This window comes from Benincasa hispida, chromosome 1 (assembly GCF_009727055.1).
Source record: "Benincasa hispida cultivar B227 chromosome 1, ASM972705v1, whole genome shotgun sequence".
NCBI lineage: Eukaryota > Viridiplantae > Streptophyta > Magnoliopsida > Cucurbitales > Cucurbitaceae > Benincasa > Benincasa hispida.
This window is the reverse complement of record NC_052349.1, coordinates 16,735,263-16,760,835: the sequence shown is the minus strand read 5'-3', so window position 1 is coordinate 16,760,835 and position 25,573 is coordinate 16,735,263. Positions and strand designations below refer to the sequence as shown.

Genomic DNA, 25,573 nt, shown 5'->3' with positions numbered 1-25,573 from the left:
ATCAACACGAACACGAACACTGTAGTGGGGACAACACCACCACTAATAAGCCCCGGGTATTCTCAGAGTGAAAATTCAAAGGGTGGGCTTTGGTGAATTTGGTAGAGGACGGAGGGCAAACAAGTCGTGTAGGCGATAAGCAAGTGGGAGAGAAAACAGTGCTATCGTATAGCATAAGTGCTTATCGCATAGAGGAGCTACACGATCGTGTATGAAATGCTGAACGATCGTTTAGGAAAAACGTATACAATTGTTTAATTAATACGCGAGGTGAACGATCGTTTTGGTGGATAAGCAACTATCGTATAGGCTCTCGGGCGATCGTTTCACGAAATTTTTTTTAACGGAAGAATCAATATCGATTGCACCATTCAAAAATGAAAACCTTTTTCATTTTAACCCATCGGTTACCATAACCAATGCTGCCCAGTAACCCACATTCGAACGTAGGAAAATGATTAATTATCATATAATTAATCAATTAATTAATTAATAAATATAATCATATTATATTTATATCCTATAGTTTGATATCACATATCACTATAGTATTTTCTCCTCTACTTGATATAAATCATATTTATATCTAATTTCCTCCAAAATAATGTATCTCATACATTTGCCAATTATATCATATATAATTAACCAGTCCAATTATATCTTATATGATCGAACTTCCTCTTGGCAATTTGAACATTTCAAATTAACCCAAATACTGGTTATCAACTTTTATCCAAGCTACTCAGGGTACCTAATGGACCAGTGGCTCGAAGCTTCAACGGTATGTGAATAGCTGACTAAACTCTTTAGTCATGAGATCCACCATCCGTTAACTGTCATGCATTTCTCTAAAGACCAACAGCTGAACTCTTCTTACCACATATATATTTCTATGTCCATCGGATATAACCAACCATGAGTACAATGACCCTTCACAGATGCTCGTAAGTACAGCTGGGCCAATTTACCGTTTTGCCCCTGTAGTTACATCTCACTCCTTGAGTACCACCGATTCCTCTAATGAACAATACAACATAGTCCAACTATGTGTGAACACCTCTCGGGCCAAGAGAAGGTGTGTGGCGCCACACCGTTCAAGCCCGGAATCAGCCCTTAAGAGAGCCATCTATCTACTTACCCCTGCCTCGAGGAATGAGTGAATTCCATCTCGTGTAACTGAGTTCCTAGTTCCCAAATCAGACGAATCCCCAAAATGGTAGGTTTGAATCGGCGACCTGGCCACTCGCACCCATACAAATCAAAGGACCTCCCTCAATGGCAGAAGTTCCCAACTCACTCAGGATTGAGGTCATGTTACCTATGGTCATCCTAGTGAAGTGAAGTCTCTGTCATGAACGGTGTTATATAACGAGACGTTAACACTTGGTGGCCAGGTCTTATACAAACTCTTTGTATAGGATGCCCCCGCTCGCATGTCCCCATCATGAATGATCAAGATCAGACCGTCTGTGACAAGTCATAACACTTGTGACCATTCCACAAAGCGAGTAGCGTCCATAACGTTACTAGGATAAGGTTTCCTTCCTATATCCATATACTATAGACCATTTTGGTTATCACTCAAGACATGATCCACTTATATGTCACCACATACATGCTTGAGTCACATACAAATAACCAGGGATTTTATGTTTATTGGTTTGTAGTAAAGCAAATAAAATAATTAACCGAGCAAAATACAGATGTGAAGTAAATATCATATATTAATAACACAAGTGTTCGTACATACTGTTTACAAACTACAGAACATGAGACTTTAAGGTATGAACCCCAATAAGAAGTTGCTCGAGAATGTGGCTTTATAAAGACGGCGCATCAAGGTGAAAGCGTAATAAATCATGATGGGACGGAAAGCTGATGACGGTCGAATCCAAATTTAGTTGACAAGTCGTTAACGACATACTGTAGCAAGTACACTCAACTTTTCAGTGACCATTAATCGGTGCATCAGAGCAGAAGATTTAATGATCGCCCATCATTGCAATCATTAGAGAGACAAGCCTTTTCACCTTGAGCTCTATAAATACTGAAAGCCAACATCGTTTAAGGAGTTCGCCATATAGAAGAAAGATCATATAAGATAGTTAGCTGTTAGTCTGTTCATAGTAATTTTATACTTAGAAGACAGAAACGAGTGAAGAGAAGAGAACGCCGAGAGATCATTCCCGGTCAGCTCGGAAGACTGCCGGGAAGCACTACAAAAGGAGAGAGGGCCAGCACTTGCGGAAGCAAGGATATTCTTCTGGGTAGAGTTGGAGTGAAAATACAGTGTAAAAAGCCACGGATACCGGGCTTCTTGTCTCTACTTTCTATTTATTGGGCGTTTAACAAACTTTAAATCCATAAATAAAGAGAGCGTTAAAATAAACTCATAAGCTAAAACTTTTTAAGTCAATTTAGATTGAACACAAACCTAATTTTGTCACTAACGCCAACTACCGTACAAAATTTGATCCAGAATTGATGACACATCATCAATGATAATCAAAGTTGGAGGGAAGATTATTATTATTATTATTATGAATTGGGTGTGGTTTTCAAATTGTATAATTGGTATGTGGAAAAGTTTTCATATAGTAGCAGGTCTGCATTTAGTTTATAAACAATGGAAATCTCATTTCAACTTATGTTCAATCTCTCCACATTTCGCATGAGTAGCTAAATTTTCGAATGGGTTGAGAAGTACTTAGCTAGCATGACCTGAGATCTTTAATTTATGCGATCATTTTGTCTAATGTATGCGTCATTCATCCTTTAGAGATGCTCGGGAGGGTGGTCTAAGGATAGAATCTAGGCTTGGGAAAGTCAGATTAGAATCTAGGCTTGGAAGAGTCAGATTAGAACCGCATAAGCAAGAGATAGAAACTTAGAAATAAGTTCTGTTTGCTATTAACCCATTGCATGCACCCTAGAGATAGGATATGATAGTATGCGGTCACCTTGTGTATGTGTACATCATTAATCATTGCATAGACAAGAATAGAGGCTTAGACATAAGTTCTATCGACATTATCGTATACATCGCATGCGTCTTAGAAATAGGAATTATGGCATTTGCATCGCATAACTTGAACGCAATCTTAGAAAGTGTTAGCTAAATCCCTTCTCAACCCGTTTCCCGCATACTCATTGTAATTCTCAAATTCATCAACTCTTTACTTGAATCCGTCGCATAGGATTTATACTTAAACAAAATACAAACCAACTTATTTGTTTTTGCCACCGTAAAGGAATCAATTTTACTGTCGCATAATAACTCAATAGTCCCTATGTTCGACCATGGACTTATTAGGAAACCTAGTAAGATTTATACTTGGATCTTATTAGGAAAACTTGCATGTGCAACGCATAACTCATCACTGCAATTTCATACCATTATTTCATCTCATTTACAATGCATCAAGTGTTTGATATGGTGAACTCCTTAAACGATGGTAGCCTTCAGTATTTATAGAGCTTAAGGTGAAGAGGCTTGTCTCTCTAATGATTGCAATGATAGGCGGTCTTAAATCTTCTCCTCTGATGCGCCGATTAATGGTCATCGAAAAGTTGAGTGTACTTGCTACAGTATGTCATTAACGGCTTGTCAACTAAATTCGGATTCGACCGTCATCAGCTTTCCGTCCCATCATGATTTATTATGCTTTCACTTTGATGGCATTGTCTTTATGCGGCCACCTTCTTGAGCAATTTTTCGTGAGCGCATACGATCGCATGACTTTGCGATCGCAATCTTTCAATGCATGCGGACGCCAAAATCTTTGGATCGCAATTTTATGTGTGCCAATGCATTTTTCCTGCACAAAATAAGTAAATTAGCTGCTTTTATGCGATGGCGGCATGCGATCGCAATATTCTCAATTTAACGCTTTGGGACATGATTTTGTATATTTTTACCGTCACATTCCCTCATTATTTAACTTATTTGCACTGTAATAATGTGCATTTCTGCCCATTACCAGGCTCTGTGTGGACTTGGTTTTAGGCATAAAAACAGAGAAAACACAATCATGTAAATGATTCAGCAAGTGCAAGATGGCATAACCTATCGTATAGGGGGATGTTCAATCGTTTAGGAAAAGTTAAGCGATCGTCTAGCAAAAGCTATGCGATCGTTTAGCTCATCGCTTAGTCTAGTGTCTGTCGCCTACTAACGATCCACGATTGTTTAACTAACTCCAAGCTACCGCTTAGTAAATCCAATTTACTTGACAACTTCATGAGTAATTTCGAGATTGAAAATCTCAAATCTTTTCCTTTTCTTTTCTTTTTTTTTTTTTTTAAACTAAAATTAGAAAAAACATTTTTCCTCATGTTTACCATGAAACCACCAATAACCTCCCACTCAATTGGTTATTAGAGAAAAAGAGATAATTATCCAATAGAATAATATTATTATAAATATAATGATAACCAATTTTATCATACTATATTTATAACCTATAGTTTTAATATTTCATCTCATGAAACATATAAACCATAGCTTTTTTTCTATTCCATGGTACTTAATGTAAATCTCATTTACATTAATCTTCCACTAGATGTATCTCATACATCATACTGATCATATCATATATAATCTAATTACCTATTGTCAATTTGAACATTTCAAATCAACACCAGGAAGTGATCCTCAACTAAATCTATTGAGCTACCAAGGGGACCTTATGAACCTGTAGCTCGAAGCTCCAACGGTACGTGAATAACTAACTAAACTATTTAGTCACAGGATCCACCATCCGTCAACTGCCAGGCACTCTACTAAAAACTGACAATTGAACTCTTCTTACTACAGATATATTATGTGTCCATCTTAACCAATCAACAGTGTGACAACCCTTCACAGATCGCTCGTAAGTACAACTCGGCCAATAACTGTTATGTCTCTGTAGTTACATCTAACTCCTTAAGTACCATTGATCCCTCTAATGAACATAAGTCATAGTCCTACTATGACTGAGTCCTTTTTTCCAAAGAGAAGTTGTGGCCACTATGTTCAAGCCCCGAAATCAGCCCTTAAGGGAGCAATCTCTCTACTTATCCCTGCTTCGGGAAAGGAGTGAATTTCATCTTGTGTAAGTGAGTTCCCAGCTCCCAGATCAGACAAGTCCCCAAAAATGTAGGCATGTTGAGTCGGCAATCTGGCCCCTCTCACCCATACTAATCAAAGGACCGCCCTCAAAGGAAGGAGTTCACAAAACACTCAGGATTGAGGTCATGTATATGGTCGTTTAAGTGAGATGTAAGTCTCTAGTATCAACGGTGTTATATATAGAGTCTAGTCATCTCGTGGTCCGGTTTTATACAAACTCTTTGTATAGGACACCCCCGCTCGCATGTCTCCACATGAATGGTCAAGATCTACCATCTGTAGTAGTTTACAACACTTGCAAACCTCTACAAAACGGGTCGTATCCGTAGTGTCACAAGGATCAAGTATCCCACCTTAATCCTTATACTACAAACCCATTTAGGTTATCAATTAAGACATGATCCACTTGTACATCACATATACATGTTTAAGTTTACATAAGATAATCATGGAGCTTTGTTTATTGGATTTGAGTAAATGCCAGAATGAAATAGTTGTTATCTTATTCATAAAACAATGTGTATCATTACAAACAATGAGTTTTCGGGAGAATTAGGACATTAATCCCAACATACACACACACATTCTACACTCGAGGCAGGCCGGGGCCGGGGCCGAGGAATATAATCCCCGTCCCTGACCCCGAAATGTAAATGGGGAAAAAAAATTTCCACTCCCTCCCCCATTCCTCGTGTATTCAAGGATTCCCCACCCCGATAGAGGCAAGTCTTCGTGGGGCCTCGACTCTGTAGATTAAATGGGCATCCTTACATATGAACTCATACTATATAACTTGCACCCCAACACAGACATATAAACTCCAAATATCCTATCTCAACTCAGCGCCCCATACAACCCCTAATATATTTTTAGTTCATAACCTAATTCTATCAATGATAAACTTACTGTTGCGATAGAACGGTTATGTGAAATCTACTACCAATAACAAAATTTATCAGGCTAAATCTAAAATTTTTCATATATGAAAATTCGTTTATATTAGTTAAAAAACACGTGCAATGCACGTGATCATAATTTTTTAGAACATAAATTTTGAGAGTAAAATTTGAATGGTGAAATGAATATTTTTCATTTATTTTAAATAGTAAATATTCAATATGATTTAACGAAATCAACAAAGAAATTGTAAACAGGGTTGTATAGTTTTTCTTATATGTTAATTTACAACGTATATAAGAAGTAATCAAACTGAGCATATATAGCTTGCATCAATTTTTGACTATTGTCTTGAGGCTAAATGACAAATTCTCTTATCCCACAAATTGTAGGGAAAAATAAAAAATGGCTAAAAAAATCAATATGAAATTCCTTTGACCTAATTGAAAATCTCTCTATAACATAAATTGTCCAATGAAATAGAACATTTGAATAATTATACACTTCATTGATTCTAAATTGTAAATATTGGTCATTAAATTTTAAAGTAAGGAAAGAGGGATGAAAATGAAAAGATAATAATAAAAAAAAGATACATTAATTAAATGAAAATACATATGGATATGAAATTAAACAAAAAGTTATATATTAACTTCTATAAATAAAAATGGTATAATAAGATATCTTACCTTAGAGTAATTGTTGTGTGATTTCTTCAAATATGAATTGATTTATAGAAAAAAATAAACATTTTATATAAAAATTATAGGCATTGGCATTTATTAATAAATTAAATAAGTACTAAATTAATGAAAAAAAGGTATTAAACAAATTAAATATTCATCAATACAATTGATAATAAATATAATAAAATGAGACTACAAAGAGAGGAAAAATAATAGTTCATTGGGATTTTTAGATTTGACAAAGTGGGAATAGAAGAAATAATAGTTGAGAACGGAACATGTGAACTCAAAAAACTACATTTAATCCATTTCTCTACCAGACATTCAATCTTAGATCTCACCCAAATTTTTTTTCCTTTTCTAATGAAATAACATTTTAAAAAAAAAAATCTTAAGACACACAGCTAACTTAGTCATAGATTACCATACCTCTCTATCAATGAAATGAGGTTCTGAATTTGCACGGTCTGATTATGTTCAATTTTTGCATTCAAAACATCAAATTTTTTTAATCCACACTATTTTTAGAAAAGTTTCTATGGTAGAGGAACTTTTTGTAGCATCAAGTTAACATGAAAATATCCAATAATTGGCTATGAGATTATTAATTTCTTTATTTTTATAGATTATCACACCCATAAACGTGAGGGCAAAATAGTCTTTACACAAAAGTTAAAGGCAAAGAGGGAATGGAAATATTCTTCCCTCTTAGCCTCTTTAATATAGTATGGATATAGATTATACTATACTTATTAATATTTTGGGTATGATTTCTAAATTTGCAACTGCCCTATTTAAAAGTGATAAATAGAATAATATAGCAAAGTTTTTTTTGTTTTGTTTGGATATTTGGTAAAATATGAAGTTAAGATTTTTAGCCAATCGTGTACATATCACGTGATGATCATTTTTTGAAATCAATATTTGCCCTCTGTGGGGTTCATAGATAAACTAAGGATAGAGTTATAAATAATTGAAGCAACTAAACATGGACTTATAAATAGAGCGTAATTGTCGAAGCTCAAATTATCAAATTACAATCCAACGAACAGTAAATAAAATCCTCACTAATCTATACATACACATACAATGTAATTATAGGTGAGTATTTAAGTTTAAATATATTGAAAAATATAATAAATTGAGACTATGAAAATAAAGAAAAAAAAGAATAGTTCGTTGGGATTTATAGATTAAGAATAGAATTAAACTTACAAAAAAATATATATATTGTACCAAAAATTTCTAACTTCTCTCTATATCTCCATAACCTCTCTAAAAAAATCTTTTTATTTTGCAAAATATTTCTCTAAAACTTCTCTCCATATATCTAACCTCTAAAAAAAAATGAATAGTTGTTTAAATGAATAACCAATATTTTTAATAAAAATTGATAACGTATATGTGCAATATAAAAATTTAATTGATAATAAATATATTAAACTGGGTGGGTAAATTTAATTAGACTCCAATGGTGTAAAATTGATTTAATAATTTATTGTAATAAAAATAAACTAACAACCAAAGATCAATTATTAAAATTAATTTTATACTTTATAATACATAATCAAACATAATCATCATTAATTCACAGACATCTTATTCCCATACATTCTCATATTTTATTCCACCTTAAATCAAACGACCCCTCACACGTAAACCATACCAATTTTTTGTTATGATCTTTTTCTTTACAATGATTTGTTTGATTACGACTCAACATATTCCTATTACACATTAATAAAACTAATGACCTTCATCTATCTTAAATCTCCAAAGAAAATCTAAAGAGTTCATACATACTTTTTCTTTAGTCTTTCAATTACAATATAGTTTCTAATAATAAATAAAGGCTATAGGTCGGGTCAACCCCTTGGATTTTGTCGTTCTTTCTTGGCCTCTATTCACACTGACACATCATATGCTTGTGTGGATAGCTGCTGAGAGGGTGTATGGCACGACGAAGCTTTGCGACTATGCCATTCTTGGCGACGGTGATCGCCGACGAGAAGGTGGCGGCCGCTTACCATAATACATAGTTTCAGTGTACTATAACTATATCTAAAAAAATGTCTCTCATTTCAAACTTTTTTGATTATTGGAATTCATTGATTGGAGTTTGCCAAAAGATTTTGGAGCGACGAAGTGATAGGGATTTCTCTCAAGTGTCTGCTAAGATGCTCCGTTCTTTGGTTGACGCTATTATGTGGAAAAAACCCCGATTTTCTCAAAGATTAGAGATGGAACTGGTACTATGTCTCTGTCTTTGACCTCTGGATTGAGCAGTCATTTTTCGTATTTGTGGTGCGCCCTTCACCCTAAATCTAAGCGATGAAAGCACCACTATCTTTGTATGCTTTCACCGTCTGGCGTATTCCTGTTACCATTGAAACAATGGTTAGCATTTCCAGATTTGGGAGTGTTAACGTCGGGTGTCGTACGGGCCTGAATTCTTTATAGGGCTAAGTAGCGCCTTCGCTTTGTTTGTAATGAAAAGGTCTTCGGACATTTTATCCTGTTTAGGGGGATGACTTTCTTGATCGCCTCACTCTTCCCTTACCCAAATCGAATTGTTTACTAAATCAAATTGATGTAATCATAGTAGTTTTTTAATTAAAAATCACTTTTAGTCCCTAAACTTTCATAGAAGTAACAATGTAGCCCATAAACTTTGGTTTATAACGATCTAGTCCATGAACTTTTAATTTTGTAACAATTTAGTCATTGTACTTTAAAATATATAACAATGTACTATATATTGTAGGAATTAGTGTTAAGATTTAATGAGATTTCGTAATTAAATAAACTGATAAACTAATTAGAGAGTCAATATTTTTATAAAATATAAAGTCTACATAATAAAATAATAAAAATTGACATATAATTTTGATAATTTATATATGTTAAGGACTAAATTGTCATGAATTTAAAAGTACAATGATTGAATTGTTACATACTAAAATTTGGAGACTAAATTATTATAAAATTAAAAGTATAAGGACTAAATTATTACAAATCAAAGTTTAAGACTAAATCGTTACTTTCATAAAAATTTAGGGATGAAAAGTATTTTTTAACATAATTTTTTTATTCTTCCGAATTTACAAAAATATTATTAACTAATTATAAGATAGCGAATTTAAATGGACCAACTTTTTATATTACCATTAATGTACTACGACCAAGTAAACATAATATCTTTTGTTATGTTAAGTCTCATAGAGGGTTCATTTATGTCGAGATTTGAGTTGCTGACGTCGGCCATCGGTATGGCTCCAATTTGAGCAATATTTCAGAATTATATTATTAATTTGCAATAATTTTCGTAAATACCTCTAAATTTTAGTCACTATTCTACGGTTTTCTTCCTCAGGTCCAATCTACATTTCAAAAATCTCTTCATCGTGAACGAGCTAAGTTTTCTGCTACTTTACTTCTCGTCGGCGACGGAAATCCGAGATCGGACCGATGCCCTAGAGTCCCCGAAAGAGGAGGGAGGAGGAGAAGAAAAATGTCGTATCAGGGTTTTGGCAAGGCTTCAGGACCAAGCGCACCGCCGAAACTGCAACATTCTTTCGGAAATTCAGCAATTCCTGATTCAGTTTCTCCCCTGCGCGATTCTAGGTTATCTCTTTACTTCTTCTTCCTCCTTTCTTTTATTTTACTGAGCTGCTTTTCCTTCCAATGACATTACTGTTTTGTTGAGGGTTGTCCTTCTAACGAACCTTCCCCCAACCATTCCTCTTCTGTGCGCTGCAATAATACGTTTTCGTTTGTTATAATTTGAATTATAGCCAACATGAGGTATTGGGCAGTATAGTTCAGTCGCATTCTATGGCGTTTCAAACCACTGGTACTGCTTCAAATCTTCATCATCAATATCATAGGTAACGATGACTATGAATCTATAGCCTTTTCATGTTTTCACGGATGATATTGTTCAAATTCACTCTTGCCGAAGGAGTTTCAAATGTCATGGGTTCTGGACGGGTTGGAAAGATGCTGTTCACAACAGTTGTTGGGTGGGGTGGGGGGTAGGGAGAAAGGGAAGTCAAAAGTTTGATGGACTTGCAAATTAAGGCTCTTGAAAGGACCTTTTTTTAGACATCCATGTAAAATGAGTCACTCCAAAGCCACAGTTCAAGTTTTATTTGTAAAGTCTCTATTCCTTGTCTGCTTTGCACTTGTGATGTGAGAAGGATGGAATGCAGGATGATGATAGGTCAATCGTAATGAACAACACCGAAGAGCAATCGAGCAATCGAGCAATCAGTTAAATGGGCTGTCCAACCACGGAAAAAGACGTCATAAACATATAATGACAACATTCCACTCTCACCATCCATTATTTGAGTTCCAAAACAATAAAAATATAATCTCATTCAAGCACTCTTTTTCTTTCTTTTTTTTAGCACCATTGCCTAGGAACTTGATAGAATGTAACCCTTTGGCTCTCTTGGTTGATGCATTATTACCTTTATAATTTTGGTTTCCTTTTTTTTTTTTTTTTTTTTTTTTTTTTTTTTTTAATGATGTTGGGTTTCCTATCAAAAGAAAACAATGGGTGACATGGATATTGGCTTTTGGTTGGAATTTAATTCATTGTAGAATTCTCTATATTTTGTGGAGTTAAACTCCCCTCCTTGCAGAAAGAAGTTCATATCGGGACTATTGTCTGCCTTAATGAAGCTATTTTATGTTGGTAGGCCTGTTTCACCTTCCCCTACATTTGAGGATCAGCCAAAGGTGCGAGGAATTCTTCCCAACTCACAAGCTTATCAAGTCCGATCCCCTTCAGGAGGATCTTATGATCATGATACAAATATTCTAACTGAATCTGGTAATGTTCAAGCACCAAAGAGAACCAAATCTCCAGAGAAACCATTTGTGAGTCTTCGATATGCACAGACTAATTTGCAAAGGTATGGTTGTGCAACGTCAGAACACTAAAAAGAATTTGAATTTACCCTCTGTGAAAATTTTGTTTATCAATGAAAAGTTAAATTATCTACCAGTGAAGATTTTGTGTATTGTTTTAAAAATAAAATACAATGAAATTATTCTCAGTTAAGCATATTTGAGTAATGATGCAATTAATATTTTAAGGCTGAATGAAAAAAATAACTGCATTCATTAATTGCATGTCAATTTTTTTTTTTAAAATTATTTAATAAAATATGTATTTAAAGAAAAGAATAAAGCTCCATCATTCTTGCTTTGCCTTTTAATTTACTAAAGATTTAAGATGTATAATATGTATGTATGTCGTTTTACGTTGCTTGCCAGACCTTCTACCTCTCCTCCTAGATCATTTTCTAGGACAAATACCCATGAAGTTGTGGGTTCCATGAGGAATATTGATGCTGAATCCGTAGGAACTGGGTCCCCTAGTGTCCCGGTTCCCAAAAGAACAAGGTCACTTGCTTTGCCATCATCAGATCAAGTCTCTGGTGGCAATTCTCATCCTACTCACGATGACACTGAACGGTAAATTTTAACTGATCTTGTCCCAATATTTGATCACTTGTGTTCTTCACTTTCAGTTTATTTTGCAATGCTGTTTAAATATATTTTGTTTCTATTGTTAGAGAAAGGTTAGCTAAGGCAAAGAGACTTGCTCGGTTTAAAGATGAATTAGATGAAGTTACACACAACAAATTGGGTAGTGTGGATGTAAGGGATAATACAAATAGAAACGGACAATCAACAACAGATAGGGACAAATACATGTCAAGTCAATCTTTGGAGTCATCAAGAAATTTGGCTCATGGGAATTCTATGCCTGATTATGAAGCTTTGGAATCTTCAAGCATAATAATCGGACTCTGCCCAGATATGTGTCCAGGTACTTTGCTAAATGTGATGGTGGTAAATTTGAATATGTTTCCTTGATGTTTTGGCTTGCTTCATAGTTCATGCAATGTTTGAAAATCCAATGCACCCACGTTAGAAGGCAAGCTTGCTTGGAGATGAGAGGCATATAAAGAATATTGTAGTGATGTAAAGTACATAATGTAATAGAAGTTTTTCATCATCATCATCAAAAAAAAAAAAAAAAAAAAAAAAAAAAAAAAAAAAAAAAAAAAAAGAAGAAGAAGAAGAAAAAAAAAAGAAAGGAAGAAAAGAAAGAAAAAAGAGTAAGATATAGCTGCATATTGCAAAAATAAGAAATAAGCATACATTACAACATAAAAGGAGATGTATAATTAAGCATGAACTAGTTTGTATTTGGTGAAGTACATTGATATGCCCTTTAGACGATCAGTTTTCTTCACATTGGAGAAAAATGCAATAGGTGGTCAAAAGCAGCATGATGATGCCCGTTATATAAATGTCAAACATAACTAGTGCCCTTGCATTGTCTATTGGTATGCGAGAGGAGCCTTGAAACCCTTGGTTACACAAGTCCTCATTTTGTAAATTGAAATCAAAATTTTATTGCAAGCTTCTCTCAAAGAAGAAACCAATACTTAATATATATATTTTTTTTGATGATGTTGGATGTTTGAAAGTTTAAGACTTAAGAATGAAGTACTTCTTGTCTATTGGCGAGGGAGATCATTATGGGATCCTTGAAAACCTTGGTTGCAAGCGTCCTCATTTTTTAAATTGAAATTAAAATTTATTGCAATCTTGCCATGAAGAAGAAACTGATACTTGATATATTTTTTGATGATTTTGGATGTGGGAAGTTTAAGAATGAACAGACTTTTGCTGTGTGAATGAACAGGCTTGGTATAGGATTGACCTGTTAGGCATTTTGTAGTCTTAAAGAAGTAACTCTTTCTCATAATCTGAAAGAAGGGTCCAAGACTCCATGCCATTATTACTGTTCTTATCGTTAATAAAAAACAGGACGTAATTTTACTTTCTAATGTAGAGTCAGAGAGGGGTGAACGAGAAAGGAAAGGTGATCTTGACCATTATGAGCGGTTGGATGGGGATAGAAACCAGACTAGCAAATTGCTTGCAGTTAAGAAGGTAGTCTTCATGCTTCCTTCCACAAGTGAAATACTCCACAAAATTTCTTGATCTGCATGGACAATGACAAAATTTCTCAATTATTTTGTAGTATACCAGAACAGCTGAGCGGGAAGCTAATCTTATAAGGCCTATGCCAGTTTTGCTGAAAACAATCGATTATTTGCTGGATTTGTTAAGTCAACCCTATGATGAAAAGTTCTTAGGAATATATAATTTTTTATGGGATAGGATGCGAGCCATTCGCATGGACCTGAGAATGCAACATCTTTTTAATGAAAAAGCCATTACGATGCTGGAACAGATGGTATGCTCTTGATGTAGAACCTTCTTTTGTCTTGTTCATCTTTCTTTAGCTATGCTATGTTGAAATATAATGTTTATTTATTTTTGTTCTGGAAAAATCGAGTCTTCTCATTGATTTGGTGAAGAGAAGTATACGAAATCTATAGCCTCCTTCCCAATACGAGTACTTCTTGTGGAATACATTTCAGCGAGAATGTAATTTACAAAGCCACTTAGAAATGATAACCTGATAACCTAGAGGCTAGAGAACGATGCAAATTTTGATAAGTTGTAAGTGCTTTCCTATTCCATTTTGTTTTCATTGAAAATTTGGGATTTCATTTTTATTTGAATAGTTTCAAGGGGGTCCTTATTTGTTGTGAAGTCCCAGGTGTACTGTGTAGGAGTGGTTCTTAAAGTCTAAACCACTTGCTCCGTTTATGTTTGCCTAGAGTTTTGTACAATAGAATAAAATTCTTTGGTAATGTTGCATTCTTCCATAAGTGTGACACAATTGTACTAGAATAGTGGTAGGATACCTCCTAACAAGAAACACTCAAGAACACAAATAACAAATAAGAATAGTAAAAGATAGATTTACATTGCAATATCATGAAGAAATTACAATATACCTCAGCACATTTTAGAGGGTTGAGAATCCTCTCCCAGATTCTCAATTAGGAAATCACCACAAAATTCTTCACATCTTCCTAACACTCTCACTCCTATTTATAGCAATATTCAGCAACTAGCTTCCTATCTAATTACCCTTATACCCCTCATTAATACCATACTAATATTCTACTAATACTCCTATTATTTCTATAGCTAGTGGCCTTACAATACTCCGCTCTTCGAAGACACCTTGTCCTCAAGGTGTGCTTACAAAACACTATCACAAAATTGAGCTTTTTCTCCTTCTCTCTCTCTCTTTTATTTATTTATTTATTTATTGAACTAGTAGTGAACCCAGATCACCAGCCTTCTCTTCGGCCTTCAAATTGGGCTCCAATTTCTTCATTTGGATTCAGCCCATTAATCAGCCCATGACCCCACATTCTCCCAGCAGCTCCATTCTTTTTCTAATGGACAAGGCCCACGGTCAACTTGCTGTCCAAAATCAAACTCCAGCTTACTCTTAATCAAGATCCACTCTCCATTTATTAGGGAAATCACATATTGGGCCCCTTCTTGTTGGGTTGGCCCAATCCTTAGCTTAACCCCATCAAACCCTAATCGTCTGCCATCCTTCCTTCCCAGCTTTTTATATGTCACTGCCCCTCCTCCTGGTGAACATTGTTCCTCTTGAATAGAAGAAAATAAATGGACCTTCAATCCCAACCCAAAGACACTCACAAAAAATAGGGTTTTATGTTTTCCCACAACCGGTACCACCTCTTGACATTTCATGTGGGGATGAAAATTTATTTCAAACTCCTCACGAAAATTTCCTCTTCTCCAAGTCATCTTCTCGTCTCGTCTACCTATGCAAATTTCAGCCCATCCCTTCTCTTTGTCCTTCCACCGTCTGTGCCCACCATTGTTTCGGTCGGTTGTCGTTTCTCCGTCCGCCAGCCTCTTTGCCGTCCCAACCAACAAACCGTCGGCATCATCTCTGTCTACATTCGCACGCCTCTCTCCACTATTTCCGATGCCATCTTCCTCATCGCCACCCATTTATATTTCTTTGATGAACCTGTCCATCGACCTTAATTCGGGCATCAAGTCGTTTTTCTCTGTCGCATAATCTCTCCTCACTCCCCTAGTTAGACAGAGATCGAACACTAGAATGAAATAGCAAACTGATATGCTTACCTCAAGAAATTCATGGTCGACATACACGATCAACTTTCCCACACCACAAATAGCTTCTGGTGGGTCCTTCCGTCGTTTTTTTTTTGTTTTCCTCCCATTTTACCTTCTCGTCGGTAATGTTTGTCTTCTCCTCTCCGATGCTTTTGCCTCTTTTGATCAGCATTTGCACTTCCGCCAAGGCCTTGTCTTCGACCATCTCACCCTTCGCCATCGACAATCGACACGGACAATCAGGTTTCTCTTCTTCTCTGATTTCTCCATCTTTGATATCATTTTTTTTCTTTTTTTTCTCCTCAGCTATGAAGTCCCCCATCATCTCCCTTCTTTTCTATTGTTTCTATCAATTTTATCTCCTCGTTCTCACAATTTTCACTGAAATCACCTTCCCTCCCTACTATCTTAAGTGGCGATTTGCCCGAAAGAGAGCTTGACACCTTTCCTTCTTCCTTGATGCCTTGTGATGGTTGTGAAAATCCTTCTATAGATGAGTTTTCAATTGTAATCTGATTGGAAGTTTCATATTCCACACCCGCCATGAACGTTCTCTGTTTTTTTGACCCTTAGATGATTCATCTTCCTCAGCCAATTTGCTTTCTTCTCTTTCTCTATCTCTCTACAAGGAATCTCTTATCCTTTGTTGCATTGCTTTCGTTTCTCTCTGTATTTCTAACAATATTTCCATTTTACGATCAAAGTCCATAATGAAAAATGATCCAAAATTGACGACTCTGATACCAATTTGTTAGGATACCTCCTAACAAGAAACACTCAAGAACACAAAGAACAAACAAGAACAGTAAAAGATAGAATTATATTGCAATATCATGAAGAAATTACAATATACCTTAGCACATTCTAATGGGTTGAGAATCCTCTCCCAAATTCCCAATTAGGAAATCACCACAAAATTCTTCACACTTTCCTAACACTCCCACTCCTATTTATTGAAATATTCAGTAATTAACTTTCTATCTAATTACCCTTATACCCCTTACTAATACCGTACTAATATTCTACTAATACTTCTATTATTTCTATAGCCAAGGGCCTTACAAACAGATCCAAGAGACCCTATTCAAGCAAAGTCGTTCGGTAAGCATAGTTCCTTTTCTTCCCCTCTCTGTGACACTCATGGGCAGATGAAACAGTATCCACATGGTGAGGCTGAATGAAATCGATTCGTCTGTTGATCTTGCGTTACAGCAAACTAGGTTCTTATTTTTTTTTTAAAAAAAAGGGTTTCAGGAAGGTAGGTTGAGATCAACTCGGTTGGGCCAAATCCTTTAAAGTGAGGTACAACTTGGGGGTGGTTACATGGATAAGAGATTGTTTCAGAGAAATGATACATAAATCAGGGGAGAAAGTGTTCTTTAGAAGAGAATGAACCCCTGAGGCTTTGGTTTGGGTGCATAGGGTGTAACTGTGGGGCTCTTGTTGTGTGTTGGCGTGGGAATCTTTCAAAGGAAAATGAACCTCCTCTTCATTTCGGAGGGGATGGATAGTGGTGGTTGGTGCTCTTTTAGAGATGCTTTAGACACTGATGGTCTTCAGGGTAAGGAGGAAAGGATGGTTATTCCTCGCAAGCTGGGTTTTGTTTATTAAAGTAACTCACAACTTCCTCCTCCATCCCTCCATTATCTACTGCACTCATTCCTTCCTTAGATAACAATTCTGAAGTGAAGTTTTTCCTTTTCTAAGAAGGCTGAATTTTTATTGTCCTCCTTTACCGTACCATTGTGTTTTTCTGAATGAAACACTGCTGCTCTTTCAAAGAAATCTCAAGTATCTCCCTCTTCAACTGTGCTCCATTTCTTCCAGTGACCTTGCCTTTCAAACAAATTTAACCAGTCATTGACTCGAGTGAATCTTCTGGGTTAATATTGTCACAAATATAATACTTGTAATTTTATTCGTGACCTTTCTATGTTAATAATAATCTTAGTTCACATAATTTGCTTGTCATTTATTAGCAACCTCAAAGATGTGTTACCTAGTTGTAACCCTTTTAGTAGTGGAATTTTTTTTGTGGGCACAGTTTTTGTATGTCTGTGTATTCTTTCATTGAGTTTTTCTCAATGATCCTCAAAGATGTTATGATGCTTTCCATAAGTTTGTTGTTAATATATAAATATAATGAAGTTATGGCATTTCGTATGCATTTCACCATATCAAGAAATGGTTTTTGTTTCCTATAAAAAAAAATAATAATAAAAGGAAAATAAGTTGAGGCATTTTATCTCTCACTCTCATTATTTTTTTTATAATTATGTTAAATGACAACATTTTGCCATTTCTATGGCATACTGTTAATTTACCTTTTTTTTGTAGAAACTCTATTTTTCAAGATTTTCATCTATACATTTGGGTGTTGACTGATATCGATTCAAGTCACCAGTTCGCAATTTGTCTGTTTGTGTGGTATTGATACAACAGACTCCTATGCCCAAATGGACAGAATCTATCTTAGAACCCTTAAGGCTTATTGCTTATGATATTCCTACTTTGGATTGTTTAGTTATTCGTATGTCTAAAAGTTCCCCTAATTTGTGTGATCTCAGATTCGTCTTCACATAATTGCAATGCATGAGTTATGTGAATTCTCAAAAGGAGAAGGCTTCGCTGAGGGATTTGATGCTCACCTTAACATTGAACAAATGAACAAAACATCCGTGGAATTGTTTCAAATGTATGAAGATCACAGAAAGAGAGGCATTATTGTGCCCTCTGAAAAAGAATTTCGAGGCTATTATGCACTTCTCAAGCTGGACAAGCATCCTGGATATAAAGTAAGTTAAATGGTCGAGAAAGAAAATTCTACTATATAGATTTCGTTATATTACAGGCTGTGGAAGTAAGCCAGTTCTTGTCAGGTTGAACCTGCAGAGCTCTCACTGGATCTTGCAAAGATGACTCCTGAGATGCGACAGACTGCAGAAGTCAAATTTGCCCGTGATGTTGCTAGGTAGTTTCCTGTAAAATTATGACGTTGCCAGTTAGTTTCCTGTAAAAAATTTACTTCATTATTCCACTAAATTCTTTCTAATAATTTGATAGATTTTCTCTCCAGAGCTTGTAGGACAAGTAACTTTATCGCATTCTTTCGGCTTGTGAGGAAAGCAAGTTATTTACAAGCATGCTTAATGCATGCTCACTTTGCAAAGGTAATTATTATGCACGGACAATGTATTTGATGATTTGAATGCTAAATTTTTTCTTTTTAATTTATTTTAAAAAATGTTTTCATAGTTGTAAAAATGTCTCTAGAGCAGAAGGTGATAGCATTATCAGAAATTTTTCCGCTCCTAGATGTTTGATTTAACGTATGAATAAACTGCAAGTTTTTGTAGAATTGATAAACAATTTGCTGCTTATGACAATTTCTTTTCCATGTTGATTTTGTATTTTCAATGCTCGATTGTTTTGCTCAAGGTCAAAAGAACTCTTACTTGACATATTTTATCTTTATTTTTGGCAATGTACTTGTTGCCTGTTAAAATGAAATTAGGGTTTATTCCTAATTTGTATTTTCCATATTAATATTTTCCTTTTCTATTTCTTCCTTTTGTTGGGTCTACTAGAGTCTATTTATTCTCCTATGTAAAAGGTCATTATGTACTCTGACTTACTCTGATTTATTCAATAATATACAAATTTAACATGGTATCAGAGAATTAGGTTTTGTCTCATTAAACGTAGCCGCCAAATTCTTATCCGTTCTCTGCCTTCGTCGGCATCGACGGAGGCAGACCCGTCGCCCATTAGGGTTTTAGTATAGTTCTTCTGTCAGCATCGTCACAGCTTGTCGCCGACCATAGCTCCGCCCAATCAATGAAGCCCAAATAGGTTCTGTCTTCCACTTGCCCAAATCTGCGGTGTTTTCCTCTGCAACCCCATATCCATCGCCTAGGTCGTCGACACCAATTCGCCGAGCCGTTCAGATTTGTTTAGCAACCTCAGTTTGGCGCCCAACCTAGATTCGTACCACCTTTGCTATATCCAGCCATCCATGATTGGACCTCAACTCCATCTCTCTTAGATTTCGTCCGCCACCGTCCTTTTCGCTTGATCCGCGCCGTTCGCCGCCACTCACACAATGCCATCGTCCGCTTTGCCTCCAGTCCCTTTTTGGTGAGCCATTAGTTGAACGTCGATGCCGACCCACAGTTTTCCCTTCTTGTGTGGACGGTTTAGTCTCCAGATCTAGTGGTGTTGGGCTTGGTCCGTCCAGATCCGTGCATCGTTGACCGAGCACACACCCAAAGCCTGTTTGTCCATTCCAAATCCGTTCAAGACTGTTCGTCTGTCGACTTGAGTTCCAACCCAAATTTCTCTGTTCCACTGTTTGTAGGTCTAGGTTCGTGGGTTTCTCAGTTCAAATCTCCATTCAGAAATCGTGCGCGAAGATCTGACGACCATGGAGTTTCTTTGTTCAAATGTCCACCGGCCTTCGCCAACTAGAGATCCGCAGCTACTTATTCACAGTGTCTCAGTTCTACTTAGATCTCCTTGTAGTCATGGGCGTAGATCGTGGCTATTTTCTGCAATTTGTTTTGCGTGGAAACTTGGTTTGGTTCAGTCTGTATGTTTTGGTTCAATTAATTCTGCTTAGTTCGGTTCAATCTATATGTTTTGGTTCGATTAATTCTGCTTGGTCCGGTTCAGTTAAAAAAAATCCAGTTTGGTTCAATTACTTTGGTTTGGTTATGATTAATTAAGTCCAGCCTGGTTCAGCTTGGTTCAGTCAATCCAGTTCAGTTTACTTCAGTCAAATCGGTTTTAGATTGTTTCGGTTTAATTAGTTTGGTTCACTCCATTTCGTTTGGTTTAAGTTGGTCCAATTTGGTTTATTTGCAATTATGGCAAATCTTCATTTGCACAAAGGTCTTTGTTCCATTTTCAATTCGGCCGTTCGTGGGTTTTGTTGAAGATCTATGTGAGGATCTTTGTTCTAGCCCAAAAGTTCTTGTTCGTTCTTCATAGGTTCTGTTATAGATCTCTATATGAAGATCTATGTTTCTAGCTTAGAAGGTTCTTGGCTTCGCTCTTCGTGGGTTTCTGTTTCAGCCTAGAAGTTCTTCGTGGGTTCTTGTTTCCATCCCAGATATGTTGATTTGTTTTGAAAATTATCTTTGCAAACTCAATTTGTTTGTCAATCTACCACCTTGAGTTTGAGGGAGGGTGTTAAAAAGGAAATTAGGGTCTATTCCTAATTTGTATTTTCCATATTAATATTTTCCTCTTCTATTTCTTTCCTTTGTTGGGTCTACTAGAGTCTATTTCTTCTCCTATGTAAAAGGTCATTATGTATTTTGACTTACTATGATTTAATCAATAATATACAAATTTAACATTGCCCTTTATTAATGAAGTTCTTATTAAAATTCTGACTCAACAGAAATGTTCATTTCATGTCTATTTTTTTTTCTTATTAATAATGTACAACTAAACTAAACGAAGCAGAACTTGTTCTTATTATCTGTTATTAACATGGTGATCTTTCTTATCAGTTGCGAACACAGGCTCTTGCATCATTGCACTCTGGTGTTCAGAATAACCAAGGACTGCCAATTGCCCATGTCCGTAAGTGGATTGGGATGGAGGTATTTTTCCTTATGCTTTATGTTGCTAAGATCCTATCATTTTGGCAAGAGTTTTTTTTTTTTTTTTGGTTTTGGTTTTTGTTTCTGATCATATTTTGCATTTGTTCAATAACTGATATCAGGAAGAAGATATTGAAGGCCTTTTAGAGTATCATGGTTTTTCGATTAAAGTATTTGAAGAGCCTTATATGGTTCGAGAAGGTCCATTTCTTAGTAGTGACAAAGACTTTGCTACCAAGTGTTCAAAACTTGTTCACTTGAAGAGGTCAAATATGATAGTAAACGATGTCTCACCGAAGAGTAAGAATGAATACTTGATCAGTGGTGCTACTAAAAAGATCCCATTGACAAAGAAGAGTAAAAGTGAATACTTGATCCCTGGTGCTACTAAACAGATCCCATTGACAAGGACTAAGAAGGAATCAAAGACATTTTCGTTTGGAAAGATTGGTTCTCCCCGACCCATAGCGACTGAAAAAGAAAGTTCTGTGCATGAAATAGATGAAGAAATGACTGAATTTGATGATCAGTCGGTTCCAGCAGATCACAAGCAAGTGCAACCAATAATTGAAATGTCGGAAGTTTGCCAATTGCATGAATATAACCATGAGGCAAATGGCGCTCTCCTACAATCTGGTCCCAGATCATGTGAACCATCGAGGACTGAAGTTAAATTTGTTGGCAATCAAGGCTATGATGGTCTTTTCATGACCTCTCCAGCTAGAAACAATTCTGCTAGGATCGGATTGTCTTTACCACTTGTATCAGACGCGTCGCATCAAAAGATACCTACTTGTGGATATAATGATAATACAATTAGAAGCGCTAAACCCGAGAGCATAGTCAATAATGTGATGGAAGATGAAGAAATTTTGAATGCCACTCAGGAAAATAAACATGATATTGTTATAGAAAGTTGTCCGGATGAAGAAATTGCAGATGCAAGACTCAAGTTGATCTTAAGGTTGTTGGTTCTTACTTTAGGCATGTATTTGAAAGCTATTTGCTTATGTATGCCAATTAACATTTTGGATTTCTCATTTCAGGTTATGGAGACGCCGAGCTTTAAAGAGAAAACAATTACGTCAACAAAGATTATTAGCGGCTGAAGCTGCATTTAATACATTGTCAGTGGGACCACCAATCCAATTGAATAACCATGTAAGGTTCACAACTACATGACATCACTATTATGCCTTTTTATTTACTTCATAATCCATCATTGCTTTCATTGCTCCTGTTTCCAAGATGTGTCCGGCTCATTTCTGTTTGGTTTTGAACAAATGTGAAAACCTAACCAAGTCCCATGGTTAAATAGAAAAGAAAAAACGTTTTTTCCTCTTAAAATTGGTTCAAATAAAGCTGGATCCGTTTGGTTTTTGTTTGAACCCGTTTTGGCCCAATCTTGTTGCTAGTCATTATAATACAGGTTCATGGATGGTAAAAAATTTGATAGATGGTTTGCTGGAGTGAGGAAAGCCGGGTCTGGAATATGAGGACTGGGAGGGTTGGACTGGGCCTATGAGTCTGTTATTTCTTAACTAAAAACTATTTACCATACGGTAGACCATTTTAAAATTCTCTTTTTTTAGAACCCAAATGTCCCGAACAAAATGTTATGGTGTTTTCATGGGGGAAAGAAAAAAGACTTAACCAAGAAACTAAAGAACACAAAAAACAAGGATTGAAGCAGCCAGTTCAGTTCAGCTTGATTTTCTGGTGTTCTTGGTTTTCTGCTCACTCGCCACTATTTCATGTGTATCAACAGTTCTAGAGGAAAAACAAAGGCAATTGAACTCTTATTCTTCATTACTTATCAAACTCTCGAATCTCCTGTGTAATCTTAAACTTGATTATGGTTTACTTTTTACTTCTATTGAATATAGCAATTAATGTCGTAGTTGATGAGTGATGAATACACTTCTTAACAATGCTTTTTTCTCTTTTATGTAGAAAATTAAAAGTATTGGCATATTCGACATTGATCACATCGTGAGAGAAAGATGGAAAAGGCAGAAACTGTCATGGTCCGTTGTTAATGTTTCAGAAGTAGTAGCTAGCATTCTAAGCAGAAGGAATGTGGAAGAGAAATGCATTTGCTGGAAACTTGTTGTCTGCTCTCAAAGGACCGAGGATTCTCATTTTGCAGCAGGTTCTTGGTTGCTTTCGAAGCTTATGCCCTCTAAAGCTAATGATCTAATTTTCTCATCTTCTTTTCTTTCCATTTGGAAGAGTTGTCTCTTAGACGAAACTGGTGTGGATTTAAGTTGTTTCTTGTCCATAGTTAGACATGCAAATTTTGGTAATCTTCCAGAGACAGTGCATGGGGCAAGTGCGGTTTTATTCGTTGCAACTGAAAGCATCCCTCTAGATCTTCAAAGAGTCCAACTCCACAAGCTACTGGCATCAATACCTTCTGGATCTTGTTTGCCTCTTCTAATTTTGAGTGATTTTCATGACGAGGTCTCCGCCTCACTGGCAAACAAACTCGACTTATACGATATTGATAAATCAAGGATACACAGTTTTCAGGTCGTTTCACTCTTGGATAACCCTCATTTGAGGCATTTGGGATTTTTCAGCGATGAGAAACTGAAGGAAGGATTGAAGTGGCTAGCAAATGAGTCGCTATCACAACCTGTTCTTCACCGAGTCAAAGTGCTTGACTTGATTATTTCCCACTTGGATTTGTCTATGGAGGTGCTTGATTCTATGAATGAAAAAGACGTTTCTCCAAACCACTGTATCTCAGCATTTAATCTAGCCTTGGATCAGTCAGTTGCGGATATTACAGCTGCTGTCAAGGCAAATCCTTCAAACTGGCCTTGTCCTGAGATCGCTTTGTTGGAGTCTTGTAACGAACCGGCATTTATGACTGATGCTTTGCCTCCTGTAGGATGGAGTTTGGTAGAAAATGTTGAACCTCTTAAGCAGGCTTTGATGGGCCTTAAGCTTCCAACTTTTCCTGATATTTCCTGGTTGACCAAATGCTCAAATACGATCAAAGAGATACCTACTGTAAGAGATAATCTGGAAAGTTGCTTGAGATGTTATCTAACCCAAACTAGTGAGATCATGGGACAACAACTTGCCTTGGAAGAGGCTCATATAATGCTCCAAAAATGTGCTAAACTTGAGCTCCATAATTTCAACTATTTCATTGTTCCACATTGGGGGACAATTTTTAGACGGATTTTCAGTTGGAGGTTGAGGTATTTTCCCAGCAGATCCTCTTATGTTCATATTGTGAATTGCTGCCACGGTGCATCTGTATCAAGTAGCGTTAGGCTCGAAAGTAGGGAACGTCCATCATATCGTCCTAACCAACCACTTTTAGATGAAGTAATTGAAGTAGCTTGCAGTTCCCTCTCAATTGATCAGGAGAGACACTTTTCAGAAGCTCATCAGCCTCTTGCAACCATAACCTCAAATAGCAGGCCTTGTGAAGTTGTCATTAGAGCAATCGATTTTGCAAACGATGATAGTAATAGCACTCGACAGATCGGTTTTGTTAGTTCCGAGAGCTTACCTAATTTGGGTCGGGAACTAACTTGTACGGGTAAAGAACTAGTCATCAGTGGCACAGGATATTCAGAAGCAGCAAGACTAAAGGAGTTGTTGGATCAGTGTAACAAACGACAGGATGCCATAGAAAAAATGTTGTCTATTTATTTTTAATTCTAACATTCGTTTTGTAAATTTTTACTAATAGTGTAATGATGATGATGTAGAATTTTGTGAGAAGATGTGCGGAACTTTACCTTCAAATTTTGAACAATTCTCTCGGTAGCAACTTTGTAATCAATGAAATCAATACATATTTTTCTACATAATGATAATATATCTATCTCAATTGTGAGAAGAAAACCGAATCAAAATATTTATCTGCAGAGATTCTCTTTAGAAATTTTGACAACATTGCACAGGATTTAGAAAATAGGGTAAGACACCAACTCGAATCTATTTGGTTCTTAAATTCTTAAATATGAATTTTAATTTCTATTTAACCTTTGAAATTTCAAAAGTAAACTCTACGAGTTAATGGTAGGAGTGTACATGATTGGATTGGGCCGGGTTTTGGTCTTTTTATGGACCAACTCGAAAATTCGGATTGACTTTAACTCAACCCTATCGATTTCATTTCGAAAGGTTAATTCAATCCAACCCAACCCAATATTTTCAGGTTGGGTTGGGTT

At 36.0% G+C, this 25,573-nt stretch overlaps 1 protein-coding gene across 2 annotated transcripts; it reads left to right on the top strand.

Annotated features, from left to right (window-relative positions):
* The first annotated feature begins 10,027 nt into the window (after window positions 1–10,027).
* Window positions 10,028–25,218, top strand: LOC120080896 (SAC3 family protein B). Of its 2 annotated transcripts, XM_039035570.1 has the most exons (14): window positions 10,028–10,320; window positions 10,491–10,583; window positions 11,403–11,618; window positions 11,983–12,183; window positions 12,285–12,541; window positions 13,577–13,677; window positions 13,769–13,984; window positions 18,336–18,563; window positions 18,648–18,739; window positions 18,845–18,938; window positions 21,285–21,377; window positions 21,500–22,341; window positions 22,424–22,538; window positions 23,331–25,218. In XM_039035570.1, the coding sequence occupies exons 1-14, from the start codon at window positions 10,208–10,210 to the stop codon at window positions 25,053–25,055; spliced, it is 4,386 nt and encodes a 1,461-aa protein (XP_038891498.1). In that variant the 5' UTR covers window positions 10,028–10,207; the 3' UTR covers window positions 25,056–25,218. The 2 variants fall into 2 exon arrangements, with proteins under 2 accessions (XP_038891498.1, XP_038891506.1); XM_039035578.1 differs by lacking the exon at window positions 10,491–10,583.
* The last annotated feature ends 355 nt before the right edge of the window (window positions 25,219–25,573 follow it).

Bases quoted from the DNA above. Each gene is read 5' to 3' on its own strand.
- LOC120080896 (XM_039035570.1), top strand. From the start codon at position 10,208: ATGTCGTATCAGGGTTTTGGCAAGGCTTCAGGACCAAGCGCACCGCCG. The intron at 10,321-10,490 runs GTTATCTCTTTA...TTTGAATTATAG, and splicing joins TCTCCCCTGCGCGATTCTAG to CCAACATGAGGTATTGGGCA. The intron at 13,985-18,335 runs GTATGCTCTTGA...GTGTGATCTCAG, and splicing joins TTACGATGCTGGAACAGATG to ATTCGTCTTCACATAATTGC.